Raw genomic sequence first — 23,084 nt, forward strand, 5'->3', positions numbered from 1 at the left:
ATGCTCTCCAAGAACAAAGATCTTGTCTACCTTGTTCTCCATGGTCAACCCCAAAACAGCACGGTGCCTGTTCATTGGAATATAGTGGATTTAATGGTAGTCTTCAAAAAGACGTGGAACCTGTGAACACGATCTTGAGAAAAAGAATGATGGCAGATGTAATTCAGTTAAGTAAGATCTTGAGATGAGGAGATGGTCTTGGATATCTCAGTGGGCCCTTCAATGACAAGTACCCTTAAAAGAAAAAGGCAGAGGAAGAGTTAAGATGGACAGAAGATCAGGAGACCGAAGGAAGGGGAAGAGATAATGTGAGCTCAGGGGCGGAGATTGGAGGCCGCCCCCCCCCCCCCCCCGCCCCAGGGCCCCCAGGAGGGCCTACAGCCACCAGACACTAGGTGGAGGAAACAAAGATAGGACTCTGCCCTGGGAGTGTGGCCCTGCTGACACCTTGATTTCAGACATCTGGCCTTCAAGCTCTAGGCAACCGCTAATCTATTCTGTCTTTATGGATCTACTGATTCTGGATACTTCATATAAACGGAATCATGCAATATGTAGCCTTTTGTGTCTGGCTTCCTAAATTTAGCATAATTGCACTGCCTTTTACATTCTTTTTTTTTTTTTTTAAGATTTTATTCATTCATGAGAGATGCAGAGACAGAGACAGAGGGAGAAGCAGGCTCCTTGCAAGGAGCCTAATGTGGGATTTGATCCCAGGACCCCAGGATCATGACCTGAGCCAAAGGCAGATGCTCAACCACTGAGCCACCCCAGTGCCCCCATTCTTCCAACTCTTATAAACCTATTCAACAGTCTCCCAGCTTAATTTTTTTTTAAATCTGTCTACTGCGGGGATCCCTGGGTGGCACAGCGGTTTAGCGCCTGCCTTTGGCCCAGGGCGCGATCCTGGAGACCCGGGATCGAATCCCACGTCGGGCTCCCCGTGCATGGAGCCTGCTTCTCCCTCTGCCTATGTCTCTGCCTCTCTCTCTCTCTCTGTGACTATCATAAATAAATAAAAATTAAAAAAAAAAATCTATCTACTGCCCCACTTTTGCCAACCTTGATCCCTTTCTCTCTCATCTGGATGTTGCAATATTCCCATACCTGGTCTTCTTCCCTCTAGTCTTGGGTTCTTTGCCTTCACTCTGCCCAGGACACCTGAGGACAGATCCGGTCTGCCTACACCTCTTCCCTGAACCTCCAAGTGGACCTAAGACCCACACGGGGTCTCACGGCCAGGCCCACCCCACACATCTCCTCCTACTTGAGAAAACTTCTGAAATGTTAACATGTTGAAGCCTAGTGTTCAATGGGATGGTATTAGGAGCTGTGGCCTCTGGGAAGTACTTTGGTGGTGAGAGTGGAGCCCTCATGAATAGGATTAGTGCCCTTATAAGAAGGACCCCAGGGAGCTCCCTCACTCCCGTCGTGGTGTGAGGACTCAGCAAGAGTATGGCTGTCTGTGAACCAGGAAGCAGGTCCCCGCCAGACACCAAATCTGCTGGCGCCTGGACCTTGGACTTTCCATCCTCTAGAATGTAAGAGATAAATTTCCATCGTTCATAAGCCACCAGTCTACCCTTGGTTGTTATGGCAACCCAGGCGAAGACAGCCACTTCGTGAGATGTCATTGACATCTAGTAAATCGCACGTCTTTAGCAGCTCTATGGGGCTGTAATTTGCATACCATATAATTGACCCATCGAAAATGTCCAATTCCACTATTCTGAGTGTGTTCACAAACTTTACACGTATTTAAAATGTACAAGTCAGAATATTTGGGCAAGTGTACGTACCCGTGAAATCATCACAGTGATTAAGATCGGTAACCATCACTCCTAAAAGTATCCTCGTGCCCATTTGTAGTCTCTTTCCCCCCTTCCTGGCAACCATTGGTCTGCTCCCTGTGCTTGACCGACAAACCACTTTCAAGAATTTTATAAAAAGAGAATCCTGTAGTATGTACTTCTTTCTTGTTGCTGCTGCTGCTCTGGCTTCTTCATTCTGTCTCTACATACATTCATGTCCGTAGAACTGATTAGCCGATGTTTTTCAAGGCGTATTTGCATTATGATGAGATCTGCTGTTTACGTGATGGTTTCTCCCCTCGGGCGGGAACCTGATGCCGGGCTCGGTACATTGTCGCTCTGCTGTAGTGAATGCAAAGGCCCAGACAGGCCTGCGCAGGCCTCCAGTACTGCTCCTTTCCTGTGGCTTGAAAAATAGAGCCCTTCCTTCTGTGCAAGGAGAGCTGCCACTACGGGATCGTGACCCGACATTATCGGTCAGATACAATGTGCCGCTGTGGCAATATATTGAAGTGAAATGAACAATTGTCCTAATTCTTAGAAAGTTCCTTCAGGGACACCTGGGGGTGCTCAGCGGTTGAACATCTGCCTTCGGCTCAGGGCGTGACCCCGGGGTCCTGGGATCGAGTCCCGCATCGGGCTCCCCACAGGGAGCCTGCTTCTCTCTATGTGTCTCTCACGAATAAATAAGTAAAATGGTTTTTAAAAACCCTCCTTCTCCATCTGCCTGTGTCTCTACTTCTCTCTCTGTGTTTCTTGTGAATAAATAAGTAAAATACTTTTGCAAAAAAAAAAAAACTTCCTTCAAACATAGAAGGAAAAATAGAAATGAAGGCAGAGGGATTCGTGAACTTTAAGGAAATTTAAACATTTGTCCGAAGGCTTCCCCGGCTGTCTTCGCTTAATGGTTTTTAGGATTCCTGTCTGAGGAGTTTAAGTGTTTTTGAGCAAACTGGAGTTATTATGCCTGCAGGTTTTATTTTTGTGGGTGAGTGAGGAAGGGACTGTGTCAAGAAATCTAGCTCAAGCAGCTTCCGAGACATTCCTGGTAGTCACTCCACACGTAATTGTCAGTCTGATGTGGGTTTTTACAGGTCCCCAGGAGGGAGGCAGAAACATAAAAGAGTGCGATGGTTTCCAGGACAGTAGTTCCTGGTAATAAGGCGACGGCAAAGAGGTTGGATTTCAAAGTCCGATTAGAAATCACAGCTATGGAATTCAGTGATTGTCACTGAGGATTTAAAGCCTGTGGATTTGGCCTGCTGTGCACAGACAGTGGTTCTTGGTTTTTTAACCCAGAGCAAAATGACAGTGGAGCAGAAAACATAAGCAGCACCTTGGGGGGGGGGAGGGGAGTGTGCTGGAGTAATGCTCAGATGTAAAGAGTTGAAAGAAAGCACCAGAAGTGGAAAACCCCGAAGCACTCTTGGCTGACTAATGGAAGTTATTTTGGAATAGTCCTTCACGGTGGGTTTGGGCCAAAGCAAGGTAACACCATCCATCATGAGCTAAATAAAGCCCTGGTAGAATCAATGGGTCATGGTAAGACGATGGGAAGGTTTATCATTAAAGCCCAGGCCCAAGGGACCTGGGCGAGAATACAGGGTCATGCAGGCCTTCTCAGGGCCTTCTGGGCCCATGAACCACCTGGGATTTGCGTGAAAACAGGATTCTAAGTCTGGGCGGGGGCCTCAGATTCTGCCTTTGAAACCAGCGTGTAGGTGGTGGGCACGCGGCCCGTCCTCAGACCACACTTCGAGTTGCCCACGCAGACTTGAGTAAATGGGCTGCTCTTCCCTCCTTATAAACTGATCCTGAAATCGTCCTGTCAAGCTCTCTGACAAGATGAGTCTGCGGTTAGCAGCCCTGTTCATCTCTGAGGGGCATGGAAGCCAAATTCTGATTCCATCTTGTGCTTTAAGAAAAAGAAGGGGGGGGGCAGTTTCTTCATTCATGCCACCATGAAAAATCATTTGAGAAAACTGTCAGTTGAGTTGCCTTTGTTTTAAGGTTGAAACTACTCGTGCCATTTATTCTACTGATGCTCCTGATTATGGAAAGGAATTGAATTACACCCAGTGTGTCACCTACGTGCATCGGAAGAAGCCGTGGCGTTCAAAAATATTGTTTTAAGCAGAAGGTCTGTAAGAACAGTCACTTTTCTGGTTAAAACTTAAAAACAGGGGATCCCTGGGTGGCACAGCGGTTTGGCGCCTGCCTTTGGCTCAGGGCGCGATCCTGGAGACCCGGGATCGAATCCCACATCGGGCTCCCGGTGCATGGAGCCTGCTTCTTCCTCCGCCTGTGTCTCTGCCTCTCTCTCTCTTTGAGTATCATTTAAAAAAAAAAAAAAAAAAACTTAAAAACAAGGGCCGTCAGATTTGAGAACCATCCTGGGTTTTGAGGTGTCGTCGTGGTGGCATAAGCCGCAGATTTTGAAGCAAAGCTACTGGGTTTCGAATCTGGTGCTCCGCTCGCTAGGGACAGTGGTTACCCCCTGGGAAATAGAGCTGCATTCTGTGGTGTTACTGGATTAAGCGAATTAGTATCTGTAAAGCTCCGAGGACAGTACCTGGCACACGTGCGAGCTGTAGAAACGCTTGTGAGCATACCCCTAAAGTTTAGATATGGGTGGGTGTGGGGACGCCCGTGTGGTGCCGCTGATGAAGACTGCGGCTCTTGGTTTCGGCTGATGTCGCGACCTTAGGGTCACGGGATGGAGCCCTACCTTGGCCTCCACAGTCAGCTCGGAGTCCGCTCGAGATTCTCTCCCTCCGTCCTGCTTGTCCCCCACTCCTGCACTCTCTCTCTCTCTTTCAAATAAATAAATCAATCTTTAAAAAAAAAAGAAAGAAAAGAAAAATGGGTGGGGAGTTTGGCCAACAGACCGGGAGCCCCGAAACAAATTCATGCAGTTTAGGGGTTTTGCTGATTTGGTTGGACTCACGGCGGCCCTTTGGTTTTGCAGTTGGTGATGTATATTGGCCAGGTGGCCAAGGACATCCTCAAGTGGCCACGGCCCCTCTCCCCGCCCGTGGTGAAGCTGGAGAAGAGGGTGATCGCCGAGTACGGGATGCCGTCTACCCACGCCATGGCCGCCACCGTCATATCCTTCACCCTCCTCATCTCCACTAGGGACAGATACCAGGTGAGGCCGCCCGACCGCTCCTCCCCGCGCGCCTCATCCTTGCAGGAGGCAGCAGGGAGACGTTTGGTTTCGGATTTGTCCCCTGGGACACCTGGTGGCTCAGCACTTGAGCGTCTGCCTTCAGCCCAGGGCGTGACCCCGGGGTCCTGGGATCGAGTCCTGCATGGGGCTCCCTGCATGGAGCCTGCTTCTCCCCCTGCCTGTCTCTGCCTCTCTCTGTGTGTCTCTCAGGAATAAACAAATAAAATCTTAAAAAAAAAAAAAAAAAAAAAAGGAATTGTCCCTTTTGCGGGACTCTGAGGTTTATAAAATGAAAACCAGGCAGGATGGAAACAAATGGAGCCAGTGACACCGGCGACCGTTTCTTGGCAGAGGAAGTGACATATGGGTCAGCATCCAAATCGGGCTGTGCCTCATGGGGAAAGAGACACCCCCGGTAACAACACCCCCACTGTCAGCACGACGTGGACTGTCCCGGGAGCCAGGGTGCAGGGTCTCCCCCACCCCCCAGCCCTGCCACCCTGAGCTGCCCGAGACAGCGCGTGATCAGTTCTCTCGGCCTCTGTTGGCAGCAGACGTGAGGCGCTTATGATCCTCGTAAACGATCCCCGGGGGCTGAGATGATTCCCCCAGATAAATCCTCCTGCTAGACTCCCCGGGGTCCAGGGCGGGAGAGTCATGCCCCAAACTGGCTCCCAGGGGTGCCTCTGCCCCTGTTTGGGGCGCGGCCGCTAGAGATAAAGGCTGCGTGTCTTCTAGAGGACTCTCTAGGTGACAGCAGGTTGATAAATGCTGAAAAGAGAAGAATTTCGCTTAATTAGTATCTGCTTAGATGCTGGTTACCGTCAGACCTTTGAAAAATTCGGTTAGTACCGCGGTGGAGTTTTGTTCGGCCTCCCCGACGGGTTCTCTCCCAAGTCTGCATTTAATTGGAGATGTTTTACCTTTTACTCTCCGGACAGTTTAGATTTCACGAGCCCCGGCAGTCTTGCAAGTGGAGGACAGTGCTGTTTCACCTCGTCCCTTCCCCCCTGGAATCACGGGGACAGTCTCCGTTCCAGGTGGCGGGGAGCTCAGGGAGTCGGCCTGGTGCCATTGGGTCCTGGCTCTACCCCTGCCGCCTTCTGCTTGGTGACCTGGGTGGAAAGGGGCAGGTCTAAGGATGATGTCCCACTAGGTATAATCTTGTACCGCGACTTACCCACGTGTCACGCCAGCATCACAACCGTCTGAGAGCTCCAGGCCCCACTGAATTAATTTCACGCAGACCTCTGAGCTGCGACGTAGGCAGGGCCTCTGCCCCCGGGGGACACAGGGGCCCCGGGGGGCCCCCAGCCAGCTGCCCTCCCTCCGCCTCCAGAGAGACCTCGTGCAGCAGAAAGGCCCACGTCGCCATGACTGCGAGGACACAGCGCCAACCACCGTTGACAGATTCGTGTCAAGGCTGCCTGGTGCTTTGCAAAACATTCTCTTCACCTCAGATGATGCAGCAGTTTCGGTCCGAGTTGTTAGGAACGTTTTTCCTGTTCAATTTTTAATGATAAATATATTTAGCTCTTGGGGTTGCTTGCTGTAAATAGTTCTAAAGATGATTTATTTCTACAACTATGTGTTCAGGCCAGTGCCCAAACTCTAATTTCTGAATGCATTAACTCATTCATTTTTGACACTTTTTCTTAAATTAAAACCTGAGACTCTGGTTAGTGATCAATGTCAAGAAAAGACATAGGATCGTGCGTGATTGTGATCACATCTTGCACCAGAAAGAAAGTGCTGGGGACACCTGGGTGGCTCCGTGGTGGAGCATCTGCCTTGGGCTCAGGGCATGACCCCGGGGTCCTGGGATCGAGTCCCGCCTCGGGCTCCCCGCAAGGAGCCTGCTTCTCCCTCTGCCCGTGCCTCTGCCTCTCTCTGTGTCTCTCGTGGATAAATACATAAAATCTTTTAAAATTAAAAAAAAAAAAAAGACAAGAACGAACGTGCTGGATGTGGACTCAGAAGATGCAGCTTCTGGTTCTCTTACCCTTTTACCGGCTGTGTGACCTTGGGCGGGTGGGTTTGCCTCTCCGAGGCCGGTGCCCGCGGTGAGGATCCAACCAGATGATTGAGGGGAAAGCACCTTTGTGCCTGGTAAAGTCCGATAGTGATGAAAGTGATTGTCGAGGTTCAGAGTTCCGCAGTTGTGGGATGGAGCTGATGATAGGCCCCACGGTATAGGGCCGCGTGGGCCCGGCGGGAGGGCGGCTGTCCCGTGCCACCCAGAGTACAGGCAGCCGTGCGTCCTCTGTTGTCTTCTCGCCACGGAACAGCGCGGCGCTAGCGTTTGAGGCCTGTGGGGTAGACCCCTCGGTGTGCGTTTCCACGCAGGGCGTCCCTGTGTTCCTTACGTGACTCCGTGGTAGCCAGATTCCTCTGCTGCTGCTGTGACCCACCGGCAGGTGCGGAGATTTAGCAAAGTCTGGATTGTCGCCTGCCCGTCTGCGGGTGAGGGCGCCCATTCCTAGCGTGGGCCGCGGCCCCTGGGCTTCCGTGGGGAGTCGGTTGGAGGGACTTGGTTGCACTTGCGGATGCCAGTCCTGTCCATCCACCCTGCCCCTTGCCCCTTGCCCGACACTGTATACTTCCTACGTGTTACTCTAAGAATAGGTCGAGATAAAACAAAATATTTACTAAATCACTAAATTATTTACTAAAACTGTCAGCACCATGTGTGTGGTCATGAGGCTTAAAGCCAAGCTCTGACCCTGTCTGATATGGATGTTAGTATGACGTGAGACTTCCTCCCAGGACTGTGGTCCTGGGTGTCTTCCTTCTCTTTGCTCTTTTTCCCACTTTCCAAGTGGTTTTATTATTATTTTTAAAACTTTTATTTATTTATTCATGAGAGACACAGAGAGAGGCAGAAACCCAGGCAGAGGGGGAAGCAGGCTCCCCACGGGGACCTGATGCGGGACTGGATCCCAGGACCCTGAGATCACGCCCTGAGCCGGAGCTGATGCTCCACCGCTGAGCCCCCCCGGCACCCCTCCACGGAGTTTCAGACCAGAGACTGCAGGTGCAGGAAGCTGAGGTCGAGGCTCTCACACGGTGGGGGTGTGAGCAGGAGCTAATGGCCTTCTTTTCTCTCCTCCGCCCAGTATCCCTTCATCTTGGGGCTGCTGATGGCTGTGCTGTTTTCCACCTTGGTGTGTCTCAGCAGACTTTACACCGGGATGCACACGGTCCTGGTAAGTCCTTGTGCTCAGGTCTTCGGGTGACCGTCCCCGCAACACGGTGGCCAGCGGGTGGGTGTGTTCCCCACCCTACAGGCCTCTCACGCTATTTGCATGTGTGATTATTTTTCCCGCCAGGCCAGTGAGGTAAGTAACTATTACTTGTGGCCCCTGCATGATGACATGGGTCATTAAGGTAGGATGGAGGAGGCTGCGCTGGGCCAGACCCTCGCGACCCGGAGGCCTGGCTGGCGTGGCACCAGGGACTCGGCCCCCTGTTTTCGGGTTGCTGTACGATGGTGGTGGGTCTCCACCCCCAGCCGGCTGAGGGGAGCGGGCGTGTGCTGGGCTCCCCGCTTGGCCCTCGCAGAGGCGGCCTGCACGTCCAAGGCTCTCGGCTGCACCCCCAGGGAAAGGGCCCCGCTCCTCCATGGGAAGAGCCCAGAGTCACGGGCTGGCTTCCCTCGAGCTGCCTGGGCCGGAGGCGGTGGTGGACGCAGACACGCCTGCATGTAAGGGTCTGGCCTCCCTTTCACGGTCTCTCGGGTCTGGGGCGCTGCCGGCAGCCCGTGAACACGGCCCAGAGCTCTGTTCCGGGGTTCCAGGCCCCGGTGCTGGCCCCGGTCCCCCTCGGGGCGCTACTGATCCTCGTGACTGGCACGAGGAGGGTGTCGCTAAAAACCCATGGGTGTCAGTCTCCAGGTGAAGCTCAACAGACCCCCGAGGGAAGGGCCACCGTCTAGTTTCTCTCCTGGGCCTGGTGCTTGGCGGTCACAAGAAGGGTGGCGGGGAGGGGGGGTGAGAGGGCCTGTGCACAAGAGCAGGGGACAGCGGGCGAGGACCTGGCTGCAGGGACAGGTGGGCCCCAAGCCAGGGACGAGCAAGGGGGAGCGGGCCAGGCCCCCAGTGTGGGAGTGCTGCCCCCAGGCTGCGGCTGAGATGCAGGACTTGGGGTCCGTGGAGCGCCAGCCTCCGCGCGGTGGCAGCGAGGGGCCCGCAGGGGCAGGGGCTGGCCTGTGTCCCCGGGCGCTCGGCCCAGCACACAGCCCGGTGGGGGGGCGTCAGAGGGAGGTCCACGGGCACAACCTGGGCCCCGCAGAAGCCTCGCGGCTGTTTTGGTGTCTCTTTTATCTGGAGCTACTTTTTAATTTCCACAGGCTTGAATAATGATAAGAAAATAAATGATAATAAAATAAATGATGGTGAGAATTCCGGTCAAAATGCAAAGCAAGCAGCGTGAGGCCGCGGGGGAGGGGGGGGCGGGAGATGCGAGCAGAGAGCTCGGGGAGCCACCTCGGCCACCTGCAGACACACAGCTCCCCTCGTCCTGTTTTCAACGTGGGGCGTTTGACCGGAGCCGGAGGTGCTTGTGGGAAGATGACTGAAGCCTCCTCCCTCGGCTGCGGGTGCAGGTGCAGGTGCAGGTGCTCCTATCGGAGCATCTGGCCAGGAGCGGGAGCCAGGCCGGAGGGACCGCCACCCGCCCCCCACCTCCCCACCCCAGGCCTCTTCCACACGCGCAGTTTTATTTTATGAAGATCTCAGGGTCTGACTCGGCCCAGTGGCGCCAGAGGCAGGGCCTGGGGTTCAGGGGTCCATGGTTTCCAGCAGCAGAAGGGGGCACTTGGTTTCAATAGAAGGATCCAGGCAAGTAATGGATTGGAGTCTCCTTGCTGCAACCCCAGCTCAGCGCCTGGAGGGAGCCCCGCCCCCCCCATTCCGCCCCCCCCCCCCCCCCCCCCCCCCCGCCCCAGGCTCTCCATCCTCAGGGCCCCCAACCCCTGCCCCCGGCTGGCTGTCCGCCCTCGCGGTGCCGCACCGCCCAGGGAAAGCTGCTTGAAAATCCTCCCGGGGCGCCTGCCCCCGCGTCCACACCAGCCGATTATTCGCTGCCACTGAGGAGCGACAACACGCGCGGCGCCCAGGCCCGGGGTGCTCAGGCTCCTCCGCCCACCGGGCTGCGCAGCGGGGCCGGGAGCCCCGGGCTCAGGGCCGCAGGGTTGCAGGGGCGCAGGGGCTCAGGGGCGCAGGGGCTCGGGCACAGGGGCGCAGGGGCTCAGGGGCACAGGGGTACAGGGGCGCAGGGGCTCGGGCGCAGGGGCACAGGGGCTCAGGGGTACAGGGGCGCAGGGGCTCAGGGGTACAGGGGCGCAGGGGCTCGGGTGCAGGGGTGCAGGGGCTCAGGGGTACAGGGGCGCAGGGGCTCGGGTGCAGGGGTGCAGGGGCTCAGGGGTACAGGGGCGCAGGGGCTCAGGGGTACAGGGGCGCAGGGGCTCGGGTGCAGGGGTGCAGGGGCGCAGGGGTACAGGGGCGCAGGGGCTCGGGCGCAGGGGCGCAGGGGCACAGGGGCGCAGGGGCGCAGGGGCTCGGGCGCAGGGGCACAGGGGCTCAGGGGTACAGGGGCGCAGGGGCTCGGGTGCAGGGGTGCAGGGGCTCAGGGGTACAGGGGCGCAGGGGCTCGGGTGCAGGGGTGCAGGGGCTCAGGGGTACAGGGGCGCAGGGGCTCGGGTGCAGGGGTGCAGGGGCTCAGGGGTACAGGGGCGCAGGGGCTCGGGCGCAGGGGCGCAGGGGCACAGGGGTACAGGGGCGCAGGGGCTCGGGCGCAGGGGCACAGGGGCTCAGGGGTACAGGGGCGCAGGGGCTCGGGTGCAGGGGCGCAGGGGCTCAGGGGTACAGGGGCGCAGGGGCTCGGGTGCAGGGGTGCAGGGGCTCAGGGGTACAGGGGCGCAGGGGCTCGGGTGCAGGGGTGCAGGGGCTCAGGGGTACAGGGGCGCAGGGGCTCGGGCGCAGGGGCGCAGGGGCGCAGGGGCGCGGGGGCTCGGGCACAGGGGCGCAGGGGCTCGGGTGCAGGGATGCAGGGGACAGAGGCGTGGGGACAGGGGTGCAGGGGCTCGGGCGCAGGGACGCAGGGGCGCAGGCCGCTGACTGTGAACCCGGAGGGGCCCGAGGAGCCCAGCCCGCCGCGAGGGGCCCCACCCGGCAGCCGCACCCTCAGGGCTCGCGCTGTCCGGGGCTGCGGGCCGCAAGGCCCGGGGAGCAGGGACGCGCCAGCTCAGCCCTGAAGGCCTCCTGTCAGAGGCAGGGGTTGCCCTGTGACCTCAGGGCCCTGGGGACTGGCCCGGCGCTGCACCTGCGGGGTGTCCCCGTCCTGCCGAACCAGCTGGGCCGCCCCGCGCCTCCTCCCAGGCCTCCCGCAGCCAGGTCGTCCCCAAGCACAGGAATCCGAGTCTTAAAGGTGCCCAGGGCTGCTCTCGCACCAGGGCTGGGATGTGCTCAGCTGCCCCTGCACGGGGAGGGGTCTCCAGCTCCTGCCGGTGTGAAGGGGGACACAGGTGGCCCCACTGTGAGCCGCAGCCCTCGGGGACGCCAGGGGAGCCGGCCTTTGAGGGAAGTCAGCAGTGCTCATGGAAAACCTGGAAATCAAACACCGCAGCTCTGCTGGGCCTGGAGCTGCTGATGCCCCCCACCCCCGCCTGGGGCCGCGGCCTCTAGCTTCTGATCAGGGTAAAAAGTCGGTTATTACTCGAGCTGATTTTTGTGGAAGTCTTACATTTCCCATAGTGAAAACTATCCTGACTGATGATTCACAGAAACCACTTTTATGTGTGTATGATTTCATGTTCTCTTGATTTCAAGAGTAAACCAATGGCAGCTGCAGGGGGGTGCGGGGAGACAGGGTCGAATGTCTTAGAAGGACTGGGCCGCTCACCGACTCCATGCGGATGAGGTTGAGCAGTTAAGCCTCTGGAAGAGCCAGAACCAGGGTGTCTCTGAGAGTGCGCCCTGTCCCCTCTGGGGTACCACCATTCGAAGAACCCCACAACCTCTCAGATCAGAATCTTCATTTCCAGGGGTGAACCCTTGATGGCCATTGGACCAGTGAGGCTCAACAAGCGGAACAGGTCTCAGAGCACGCACAAGCCCGCAGAAGCCACCCCCTTGGGCTGCAAGGGCCGTACCCCGAGAACAGGGACTAGAAGGACAACCCAGTGAGGTCACCACTACTGAGAACTCCCAAACCTATGAGGTTCTCATCTGCGCGAGTCAGGGCTCCTTGAGTACAAATGATAGACGCCAACTCAAACTCATTTAAGGTTCGAGGAAAACGTACTGGTTTTTACATCCGAGCCATAGGAAGGGCAGAGGTGCAGGTCGCCATTGGGAGAATGGGACCTGAGGTCCAGATCTTTGTTGGAAGTCTCCCCGCTTCTTCCTAAGCTTCTCCCTCCATCTCTTCACATGGTAGGTCCATGTTCTTGGGCTGCCTTCTCTCTGAGACTAGAGCCTGGGAGCTCTGGGCTTAAATTCTTTGTTTTGTTCCTGAAAGGATTGTAGTAAGGAGAATTCCAGGCAAGTGTCTAATGGCCTGGCCTGGCCTGGACAATGAGCCCATTGCTGCATCGCACGCTGCCGAAGGGTGCTGAGCACGGCAGGTTGGTCCAGTGAGTCAGGAGCCAGCCTCTGTGAGCCGGGGCTGTGATGGGCAGTGGTGGTTAGGGTTGGGGTTACGGTTGCCCTGTGGGAGGGGCAGTTCTCCAAAATGAAATGGATCTGCTGTCAGAAGAAGAGGGCAGACCAAGCCCCAGTGGTATCCTTTCTACATTGACATTATTGCATTTCCCTGCTCTTTCGAGGACTCAAAAACCGGGTATTATACTCATTTATGTGGGGAGGGGAGGATTAGAGCAGATCAAGATGGTTTCATACTGGTTTTGGTGCCTGAAATTAATCAGCTTGTACAGAATTTATTTTTAAGTCTTTTGACTGATAAGGTAACCGTCCCTAATATGTGAACAGCAAAATTAGCCCGAGTTGTTGCTGTTGTTGCTGTTAGATTAATGAATGGTTGTTCCATTATTTTGAACTTGAATTAGCCGAAATGCTGTTCTATTTTATTGTCGCTCAGTTGTTTGATCTGTGGATAATTATATAGATACTGGGGTTTATTTGCTTACTCATTTATTTTGTTCCCCTAAGTATTTGCTTTAGTTTTGGTTGCAGTTGGAGAACGTTGAAAAGGCTTCTCAAATATTAAATTATCTGCATCCCATACAAAACTGTGTTCTGGCTTTGGACTAGAGCAATGTCATTGTGTTTTTTTCCAAGTTCTTTGAAACTACTTTTAAAAAAAAACAACTTACTTCAAACTGCCCTTCTTAATATGGAAAAGAAAGCTAATTGTAATATAAATTAAGGCCAGCCAAGTCTTACTTTCTGTTGTAGGATAAGTTAGTTACTGAGATAAAAAGGGAATTTGGTTGTGTTTGTGAGCGCCACGTTATTCACATTGTTCTTTCTTTACCTTGGAGAGACATATTTTTATCCTTTTATTAAAATAGAGAAGGGGCGCCGGGGTGGCTCAGTGGTGGAGCATCTGCCTCCGGCTCAGGGCGTGATCCTGGAGTCCCCGGATCGAGCCCCACGTCGGGCTCCCTGCATGGAGCCTGCTTCTCCCTCTGCCTGTGTCTCTGCCTCTCGTTCTCTGTGTGTGTGTGTCTCTCGTGAATAAATAAATAAAATCTTTTAAAATTTTTAGAAAATAAAATAAAAAATAAAATAAAATCTTTTTAAAAATAAAATAAATAAATAAAATAGAGAGGGACGCCTGGGTGGCTCAGTCAGTTGAGCACCTGCCTCCAGCTGAGGTCATGATCCCGGGTCGGTGATCCAGCCCCACATCCGGTTCTCTACCCAGTGGGGAGCCTGCGTCTCCCTATCGCTCTGCCTGCTTGAGTGCATTCGCTCTCTCTCTCTCTGTCAAATAAATAAATAAAATCTTTAAAAAAATAAAATAGAGAATTATTTCTGGTTTCCAAGGTAATAAGGGCTCACAGTAGGACATTCATCCTCTGTGGTTTTTAAAGTTGTCGTGTCATATGCGGGTTTTGTTTTTTTTCCAGATGAACTAAATCATTATTAGGGGCCGAGGGGGCGGCAGGCGGCCCAGGAGGGCGCAGGGCACCTCTGCCGTGGCCGACCCCGTTGGGGCACCTCCCGCCGGCCGCCTGGGCCGTGTCTGCTGACAGCGCAGGTGACAGGCTCATGTTCCCTGTGCTCCCCGACACCGGCCTGTGAGCCGTGGCTCTGCGGGTCCTCCGGGGGGGAGCGGGCCGGAGGGGCCACCCTGGCCTGGGCCCCGGCCTGTCGGAGGTGGCTCCGAGGCAGGAGCCCACACGACGGGCCGCACTGGCCTGTCGCCGCCCTGGGGCGAGGCCACCTGGGTGCTGGGCCGCGGCGGGGGCTCCAGCCGGGCGGACAGGCCGGGTGGCCATGGGGAAGTGGGCCTTGACCAGCGACAGTCTCCCGAGAATGTCCTCCTACCCCGACTGCTGCAAAGGCAGCTCGGATAAAGGCCGCAAGTCTCGACTGTGTGGAGGACGCATTCACTTTTGCCAAATAAGTAAAAACAACCACATCCAGGGACAGAGCACGGCTTTGAGTTAGCGCTTCCAGGCTACACCTGTGTCCTAGGTGAGTTCCAGTTACTGGAAATATAGGAGCCAGAGATGGGACCAAACCTTCCGTAGCAGCCCATTCTCCGCAGGTGTCTTTTATTGGACATTTGCCGTGTGGATTATATAGTGTGTTGGAGTTTCATTAAAGGGCAGGGTTTTTCTATTAGTTTATAATCATAGGCCTCTCTTATTTTTTTTTTAAAGATTTTATTTATTTATTCATAGAGACACAGAGAGAGAGAGAGGCAGAAACACAGACAGAGGGAGAAGCAGGCTCCATGCAGGGAGCGCGACACGGGACTCGATCCCGGGACTCCAGGATCACGCCCTGGGCTGAAGGCGGTGCTAAACCGCTGCGCCACCGGGGCTGCCCCATAGGCCTCTCTTAAAAGAAAATACTCCGTCTTCAAAATCTATGCAATCACCGAATCAGAACTTCCTATTTATTTGCATGATTTTTTGAAAGATTTCATTTAGTATTTATTTGAAAAAGAGAGGGAGAGAAAAATAGAGAGCACAAGTAGGCAGAGAAGAGGAAAAAGCAGACTCCCCCCCAAACCAAGCAGGGAGCCTGACGCTAGCTCAATCCCCGGCTCCCGAGATCGTGATCTGAGTTGAAGGTGGATGCTTAACTGACCAAGCCACCCAGGCGCCTCTATTTACATGATTTTTTTTTTAAGATTTTATTTATTTATTAGAGACAGACAGAGAGAGAGACGGAGAGAGAGAGGCAGAGACACAGGCAGAGGGAGAAGCAGGCTCTGTGCGGGGAGCCTGACGTGGGACTCGATCCCGGGACTCCAGGATCACGCCCTGGGCTGCAGGCGGCGCTAAACCGCTATTTACATGATTTTTAAAAAGAGACTCTTTTGCCCCTTGGGAAAAAATAATATATACACACACACACAGATTTCTCCCATAATGCCCACTGCCACTGTGACATTCCAGACAATACTGAGAATGAGAATGCACTTCATTCTCACTGCAGTTTTGTACATTATTACTGGTTTGTCCTGCCACTGGGACAAAGGGAACAAGAAGCGGCATGATTTGCTGTAATCCTCAGCTAACCACTGAACCCTGAGGATGGAGCCTATTTCTTTTAAGAGTTTGTTAGTTTGTTTGTTTGAGCGAGCACAAGAACGAGAACATGGGGAGGAGGAAGAGGGAGAAGCAGACTCCTTGCTGAGCAGGGACCCGATGCAAGGCTTGATCCCAGGACCCCCCGGGGGATCATGACCTGAGCCAAAGGCCGATGCTTAACCCCAGGTGCCCCTGGAGCCTATTTATAAATCAAATTCAATAATGAGAAAAATTCAGTTTGTTTCAGCAAACTATTCACCTTCAGAAGATGGATGTACCCCTTAGAAAAGAATCCTACACATTTAGTATCAGTAGTTCAGAGCTGTAGAGGCAGAAGCCAATCCCTCGTGCTCAAGGTGAGGCAACTTGGTCTCAGCCAGGAAGCCTCTTATACCCATCACGTGGTCTCGAAACTGGAAAAAATAGAAAACATTAATGAATATTTATGTAGGCTTAAGATAGAAAAAGGCATGATGTTGAATGTAATAATCCACAAAGACAAGTTAGAAGGGCTGACTACGTACTTTAACTTCTCTATATAAAAAAAAAAATCAAAAGTCATCATTAAAAACATGAACATAATAAATGAGAGACAAACAGTTATTACAAGGAATCAATAAGCAAAAGACCAGCGAACCAATAGCAAGAACAGGCAATTCCCAAAAGACAAAAATAAAAATGTCCAGTAAGGATAAGGAATCAATCCCACCTATATTTATAGGGATGTAATAGAAGTCATGAAGGGGGTGCCTGGGGGGGCTCAGTGGGTTCAGCGTCTGCCTTTAGCTCAGGTCGTGATCCCGGGGTCCTGGGTCCGAGCCCCACACCCGGCTCCCTGCTCAGCGGTGAGCCTGCTTCTCCCTCTGCCTCTGCCCCTCCCCTCTGCTCAGGCTCACCCTCTCAATGAATGAATAGAATCTTTAAAAGAAAAAAAAAAAGGGGATGAAAGACAGGTAAAAGTGAGATGTCATTTAAAAATTTTTGCCTGTGAGATTGGCAAAAAATAAAATCCATCACTGAGAATAAGGAGTTGAGTCATGGGATAATCTCATGACGGCACCTTTCGATGTGATATGTATCAAAAGCAGTAAAATGTGTGATGCAGGACTTTTCCAAATACTTATCCCAAAGAATAATTGCACATATCGGTTGTAGTGTCCTTTAAAAATAGTGCAGCAGGAAAAAGAATATAAATGTGCCACAATAAGGCACCGCCCAATTAAACTACCCACAGAGGGCAGCCCAGGGGGCTCTGCCATTTAGCGTCTGCCTTTGGCTCAGGGCGTGATCCCGGGGTCCTGGGATCGAGTCCTGCATCCGGCACCCCGCAGGGAGCCTGCTTCTCCCTCTGCCTCTGTCTCTGCCTCTCTCTGTGTCTCTCACGAATAAATAAATAAAATATTTAAAAGAAAATAAACTACGAATAGCGACCTGGAACAACATTCAATTATTGATTATGTTAAATTTGTTTTTTGATAAATACTGCATTTATCGAAAATAGTATTCATTGCTAAAGCAGTTGTCCCCAATCTCCCCTGCCGGACACCCCACAGCCACCCCCCCCCACCCCACCCCCCCAACCCCCCCCACCCCCCCGCGAGGCCCGTTTGCCCCCTGGGGGGAAGTAGGCCAGCAGGAGGAAGCCAGGCGTGGCGGCCGGATCCCGGGTGACTGATTCCTGTGACATCTGGAAAGGGCAGAACTCTGGTGGGGACAGAAGAGCAGCAGCTGCTGGGAGCTGGGGTGCGGGAGGGCACTGCCAGGTGGCCGGGGACCCGGTGTGCGCCCCCCCCCCCGGCTGTGAGCTGTCCGAGGTGAACCTCAGGAGCTGCCAACCTGAAACTGGAATCATAGCCCTAAACAGGGGGGAGAGGGAGAGAACGAGCACTCGCAGATGAATAAAAGCTCAAGAGACTCCGATTTTTTTTTAAAGATTATATTTATTGGGATCCCTGGGTGGCTCAGTGGTTTAGTGCCTGCCTTTGGCCCAGGGCATGATCCTGGAGACCCGGGATCAAATCCCGCATCAGGCTCTCTGCATGGAGCCTGCTTCTCCCTCTGCCTGTGTCTCTGCCTCTCTCTCTCTCTCTCTCTGTGTCTATCATGAATAAATAAATATAATATTTTTTTTAAAAAAGATTATATTTATTTATTTGAGAGACAGCACAACAGGGAGAGATGCAGAGGGAGGAGCAGATCCCCCCCACCCCCCGACATGGGGCTGGACCCCAGGACCTGAGCCGAAGGTGGATGCTCAACCGACTGAGCCACCCAGGGGCCCCCAGACTCCAATTTTTTTTTAAAGTTCTATAACACAGAGTTCTGCTCAAATATATCAAGTGAAAAAAAAGCAGGGTACTCCTCTCTGTTGCATTTTGCACAAAGTTCCCTGGAGCCGTTGTCCCGGGAGATTCTCTGGTCTGAGTAAAGATCCCGAGCGGGTTTGCACTAGGCCTCCGGCCCTCCTCACCCCGACACACAAGAGCATGTCCAGGTTCTCACAACATTGGAAGTCAAGGACCCAGTGCAGCGCTGCTCACCCGAGCCTCTACCCCGTTTTACACAGTGAGGGAATCTCTAAGGGCCTGTTGTAAACTACAGACTAAATCTCTCTCTGGCCATCATCAGGGATGATTCCCTGATGGAAATTGCTGGTCCCAGATTGACTTATTTTTGCTGCTTTGTGTGTTTCTGGCCCTGACATCTGTGGATGGGCTAAACAGTAGAATTGTATTAAAAAACAAAAAACCTAAGACTCTGCACTGGAGTGAAAAAAGAGTCACCTCTGGTATTTTAGCAAAGTGAATTTAAACACGGGGAACGTGGTGCTCACAAAATGTTGGAAAGGCTTGATGGGCAGAGAGAGCCCGTTGCTGCCGCCGCTGCCCACCCTCCTCATCGCCGCCTCTCACACTCACCGACCAAATTAACAGATGCTAGGCTGAGCCCAGCCTCCGTAATGGCCACAGATGCTTCCAGAAAACCGGGCGCTGGTGACTAGAGGCTGGAATCCTCAGACCTGCTGCTGCAATTCACGTGGCTGAGACTTTGCCGGGTCACAGAAGCAGCAGGTGGACGGTGGCTTCCCACGGGGCACCTGTGTGGGGGGCCCGACTTCCCGAGGAGCTGAGGGGGCGAGGTCTTTAACTTCTCCACGTCTCCAGTTCCGTGGGATGGGGGGAACGGGTGGTAGCTGACGAGTTCCATCAGGCTTTGGGATCCTTTTTCCCTTTTTCATCTCATTTTTTTTCTTTTTCTTTTTTTTAAATTTTATTTATTTATGCATGACAGACACACAGGGAGAGGCAGAGACACAGGCAGAGGGAGAAGCAGGCTCTCTGCAGGGAGCCTGATGCGGGACTCGATCCCAGGACCCGGGGTCACACCCTGAGCCGAAGGCAGATGCTCAACCCCTGAGCCCCTCAAGGGTCCCACGTCTCATTTCTTCTTCTATGAAGAAATGAGACTATGAAAAGCCCTGCTTGTGGTTGTTTCCAAGAAGTGGGCCTCCCGGGGGAAACTGTTTTGCCGACAGGAAAGACAAGAACGCGAATTTCCCCACCTTTCTTTCTTTTAACTCACCTACAAATATTTCTATTTGGGTAGAGTTAGGGACCTTCACTGCAAGTCTCTTAGGTGCCCCCTGGGTATCTGAGTGTGTCCAGGTCACCTTCTCAGCAGGAAGCGCAAGCTGTGATGGGCCTGTGGTTGGTGATACTCATCCTGTAGGCTGCGAGGCTCGTGAGGCTAGGCCTCTCCTGTCCCTGGCCTCCCGACTCCCCGAGTCCCCCCACAGCGCCCGACAGTAAGCGCGCAGTAAGTAGCCCGTGCGTAGCATGGATATCATCTATGATCTGTTCCTGAGTCGATGTTTTCTCTCTCATCTCTTTGTGCTTTACTGAGTCGGATTTGACAAGATTCATCCGTTGGCTGGAATATTGCATTTGCTGTCGGACACCAGGCCGACTCCTATCACCTGATATTTGTCCAACATTATTTCCTTTTGCCTGCAAGAGGAAACTCGCGGAAAATCTAGTAGACGTGTCACTGCAGCAGTGAATGGCGCGCAGGCACAGATGCTCATTTCGGGCTTCTTGAACTCTCGGGAGTCGAATGTGGCAGACGGGACCGTGGAGCAAGTGGCAGCAGCATGAGCTTTGCGGCTCCTTGAGAGCCCAGTTCCTAGGAGAGAAGGGAGGGTGTCTGAAGACGTGCTGCCCAGTGCCTCACATGCTCCGTTTAATAAATAGGATGATGGTGTAGCCGGGCTGAGGAAGAAGGTTCTGTAGTTCCTGACGGACTTGAGAATTTCATGGAGAACCTAGTGCCTGGTTCTTGGATGTAATGGCACCTAGAGGATGAGGAGAGAGAAGTAGGCACCCAGGTCATGGTACCTGTAGTAACTACCACCCAGGTCATGGTGCCTGTAGCATTACCAGTACCTTAGAAGTGCCCCCCATGCCCTCTACACTGCACCCCTCAAGATACCTGCTTCCCAGATCTCTGACCCCATTTCCTAGCGGAACTCCCCATAAATGGAGTTATATACCAGCCATTCTTCTGCACTGGGCTTCTTTCATGACTGTTTTGTTCATGATCGTCACCCATTTTAGCTTAGTTCATTCATGTTTATTGTTGGGTAGTAGCAGAACCTACGACTACATCACACGTTATCTCTTCCGCCACTGGTGGATCCCCCGGATTGCTTCCGGTTGGAGGCTACGGTAAACGATGCTACTCTGAGCTTCCTTTTACATGGCTTTTAAAGCAAATATACACTTGACTATTGAGTGTGAATGTAGGAGTAAAAATGCCAGGTCATAAGGTAAGCTTGGCCTTGGGATACGCGGTTGTATCCTCTGAAGATCACTTAGGCCGATTCCCGCTCCCACCGGTGGTGTCTGAGATCTTCAGTTCTCCGCCTCTCTGCCCCCTGCCATGTCAGCCATCTGAATTGTAGTTGTGCCAGTGGGTGTGTAATAGTAGCTCATTGTGCTTTTATTTTGATTTCCCTGATGAATAATGACAGCCACTTTTCATACATTTATTGGCCATTTATGTATCCTCTTTTGCGGGGTGCCTATTTGTCTTCTGACCTTTTCTTTTTTCCTGGGTTGCTCATCTCTATTGGTGAGTCGCCAGTCAGGTCTATATACAGTGTTGCAAATTGCTTTTCCCATCCGTGGCTTCCTGTTTGCTCTACTGGTGGTGTCTTTAGGTAAAGAGAAGTTCTTGATTTGAACATCAACCTTAAGATACTTTTGCCCACGCCACAGTCATGAAGATATTCTCTAATGTTTGAAAAGATTTATTGATTTGCTTTTGTTATTTAGATCCACGGGTCTACTTGGAATTGATGTTTGATTCATCTTTGCTTTATAGGAATACCCGAATACCCAATATGCTCAGTGCCACTCATAAGGATTGTCCTTTTTCCATTTAGTGAAGCATCAATTTTGTCGTAAATCAAGGGACTGTTTATACTATTCACACACACACACACACACACACACACACACCCTCCTCTCTGGTGGCAGTTATCTTCGTGGCCATATCACTTCCTCCTTTGCTGTAGCTTTGCAATAAGTCTTGATGTCAGGTGGTGAAAGTCTTTCCAGTTCTTTTAGTGGTTACCCAAGAGATTACAACATGCATCCTTGATTTATGAGAGTCAACTGCAAATTAGTACCTTTACCACTCCCTGGTAGTGAGTCATTAAATGAAATTCAGTTCTCCCTATAATTTAAAGCCCACAAGAACTTATTTTTATTGTTTTATAGGGAACATACATCTAGGTTTATCCACATATTTATCCTTTCCATTGTTCTTCATTCCTTCCTACAGTTCTGTTCGTCCAGGTGGCATCTCTTTCTTTCTGCCTAAATTAGTCTATTTTAGTGTTTCTTTTAGCACGGTTATGCTGGTAATGAATTCTTCCAGTTTTTAGGGGGGTTTTGGAAATGGCTTTGTCTCACTTTCATTTTTTTGGAGGATATTTTTGCTAGGTATAGAATTCTTTGTGTCCTTTCCTTCAGTGTCCCTGAACTGGAATCTTGCCACTTCCACTTGTCCACAGTGTGCACTGAGTCGGTGTAACCAGTTTGGTCACATAACAGTAAGTTTCCAGAGTTCATGTCTGCCAAACAAGGATGACTGTCTTTAAAAATATGGATAATCCATCTGGATAGGCTTTTTGGAGGGCATTTTACAGAAGAGATGGATGCCTAAAATGTGCATTCTTAGTCTTCCGGGCTTCAAGCCCAATTCTAGGAGTTTGCTCTAAAGCATATAATTGCACAAGTATAAAGGTGAAAACAACAGCAAACATTTTTTTAAAAGATTTTATTTATTTATTTCTGAAAGACACACAGAGAGAGGCAGACACACAGAGAGAGGCAGAGACACAGGCAGAGGGCTCCCTGCAGGGAACCCGATGTGGGACTTGATCCCAGGACCCCAAAGGCAGATGCTTCACCCCTGAGCCACCCAGGCGCCCAGCATTTATCAAGTACTTATCATCTGCTGGGCTCCAGTCTAAGTGCTTTGCATGTATTAACTACCTCATAGGGCAGTTAACCACCTCCAGCAACCGTACGAGGAAGGTGCTAGTGTTATCCCAGGCTTACAAAGGAAGCATGAAGCAGAGGTCGAGGAACCTGACCAAGGTTCTCAGTTGGACTGAGGTTGAAAACCAAGCAGTCCAACTTCAGAATCCATGTTTTTAATTATCATTCTTTCTATACTGCCCCTCTAGGATGTCATTAATACATTTAAAAGCAAACAACGAGGATACACTAAGTGTCTGTCAATCAGATCTAGTTAAGTATAGTGTATCCACAGAGTGGAATGTTCTATAGCCATTAAAGTAATGCAGTTCTGTAATCGTGAAAAAGTGTGGATGACATATTGTCAATGAAAAAAAAAAAAGCATTGGGATTCTATAGAACAGCTTATAGAGTGCAGTGCCGTTAGTTGTGAAATTGCATGCACCAGGGGGTGGTTATGGCAGACGGCTCCATGATGCATTTTTAATAGTGAACCTGACGTGGGGTTTTTTGACAAAAAAACAGTAAAGCTATTTTTGGCTAACGGACAGAGACACTATCTTTACTCTTCCTCTATCTTCATATATTTCTTGGTACATAATAGCCAGTTGAAAATAAAAGCACATGATGGCTATTGAATGGATGAGTTAATAAATACCTGAACTCTATTGTTATTTACGTGAGGGTTTCCCAGAAGGAAGATTTTAGACATTACTGTCATGAACAATAACTCCTCTTTGACTGGGTGCTTGCATTTCGTAGCATTCCCCTGCACTGTCCATTTTTTTTTTCTTTTGAGAAGCAACACTTAATATGGATTTTGGCAATAA

General features: G+C 52.1%; 1 protein-coding gene across 3 annotated transcripts in view; it reads left to right on the forward strand.

The window, feature by feature from the left end:
- SGPP2 (sphingosine-1-phosphate phosphatase 2) overlaps positions 1–23,084 on the forward strand; it is a 104,684-nt gene that overhangs the window by 69,830 nt on the left and 11,770 nt on the right. For all 3 annotated transcript variants that reach the window (XM_041737152.1, XM_041737153.1, XM_041737154.1), the window contains 2 exons: positions 4,780–4,959; positions 8,097–8,186. In XM_041737152.1, the coding sequence (XP_041593086.1) occupies positions 4,780–4,959; positions 8,097–8,186 (270 nt within the window). The remainder of the gene's footprint in view (positions 1–4,779; positions 4,960–8,096; positions 8,187–23,084) is intronic.

This window comes from Vulpes lagopus, chromosome 22 (genome assembly GCF_018345385.1).
Source record: "Vulpes lagopus strain Blue_001 chromosome 22, ASM1834538v1, whole genome shotgun sequence".
NCBI lineage: Eukaryota > Metazoa > Chordata > Mammalia > Carnivora > Canidae > Vulpes > Vulpes lagopus.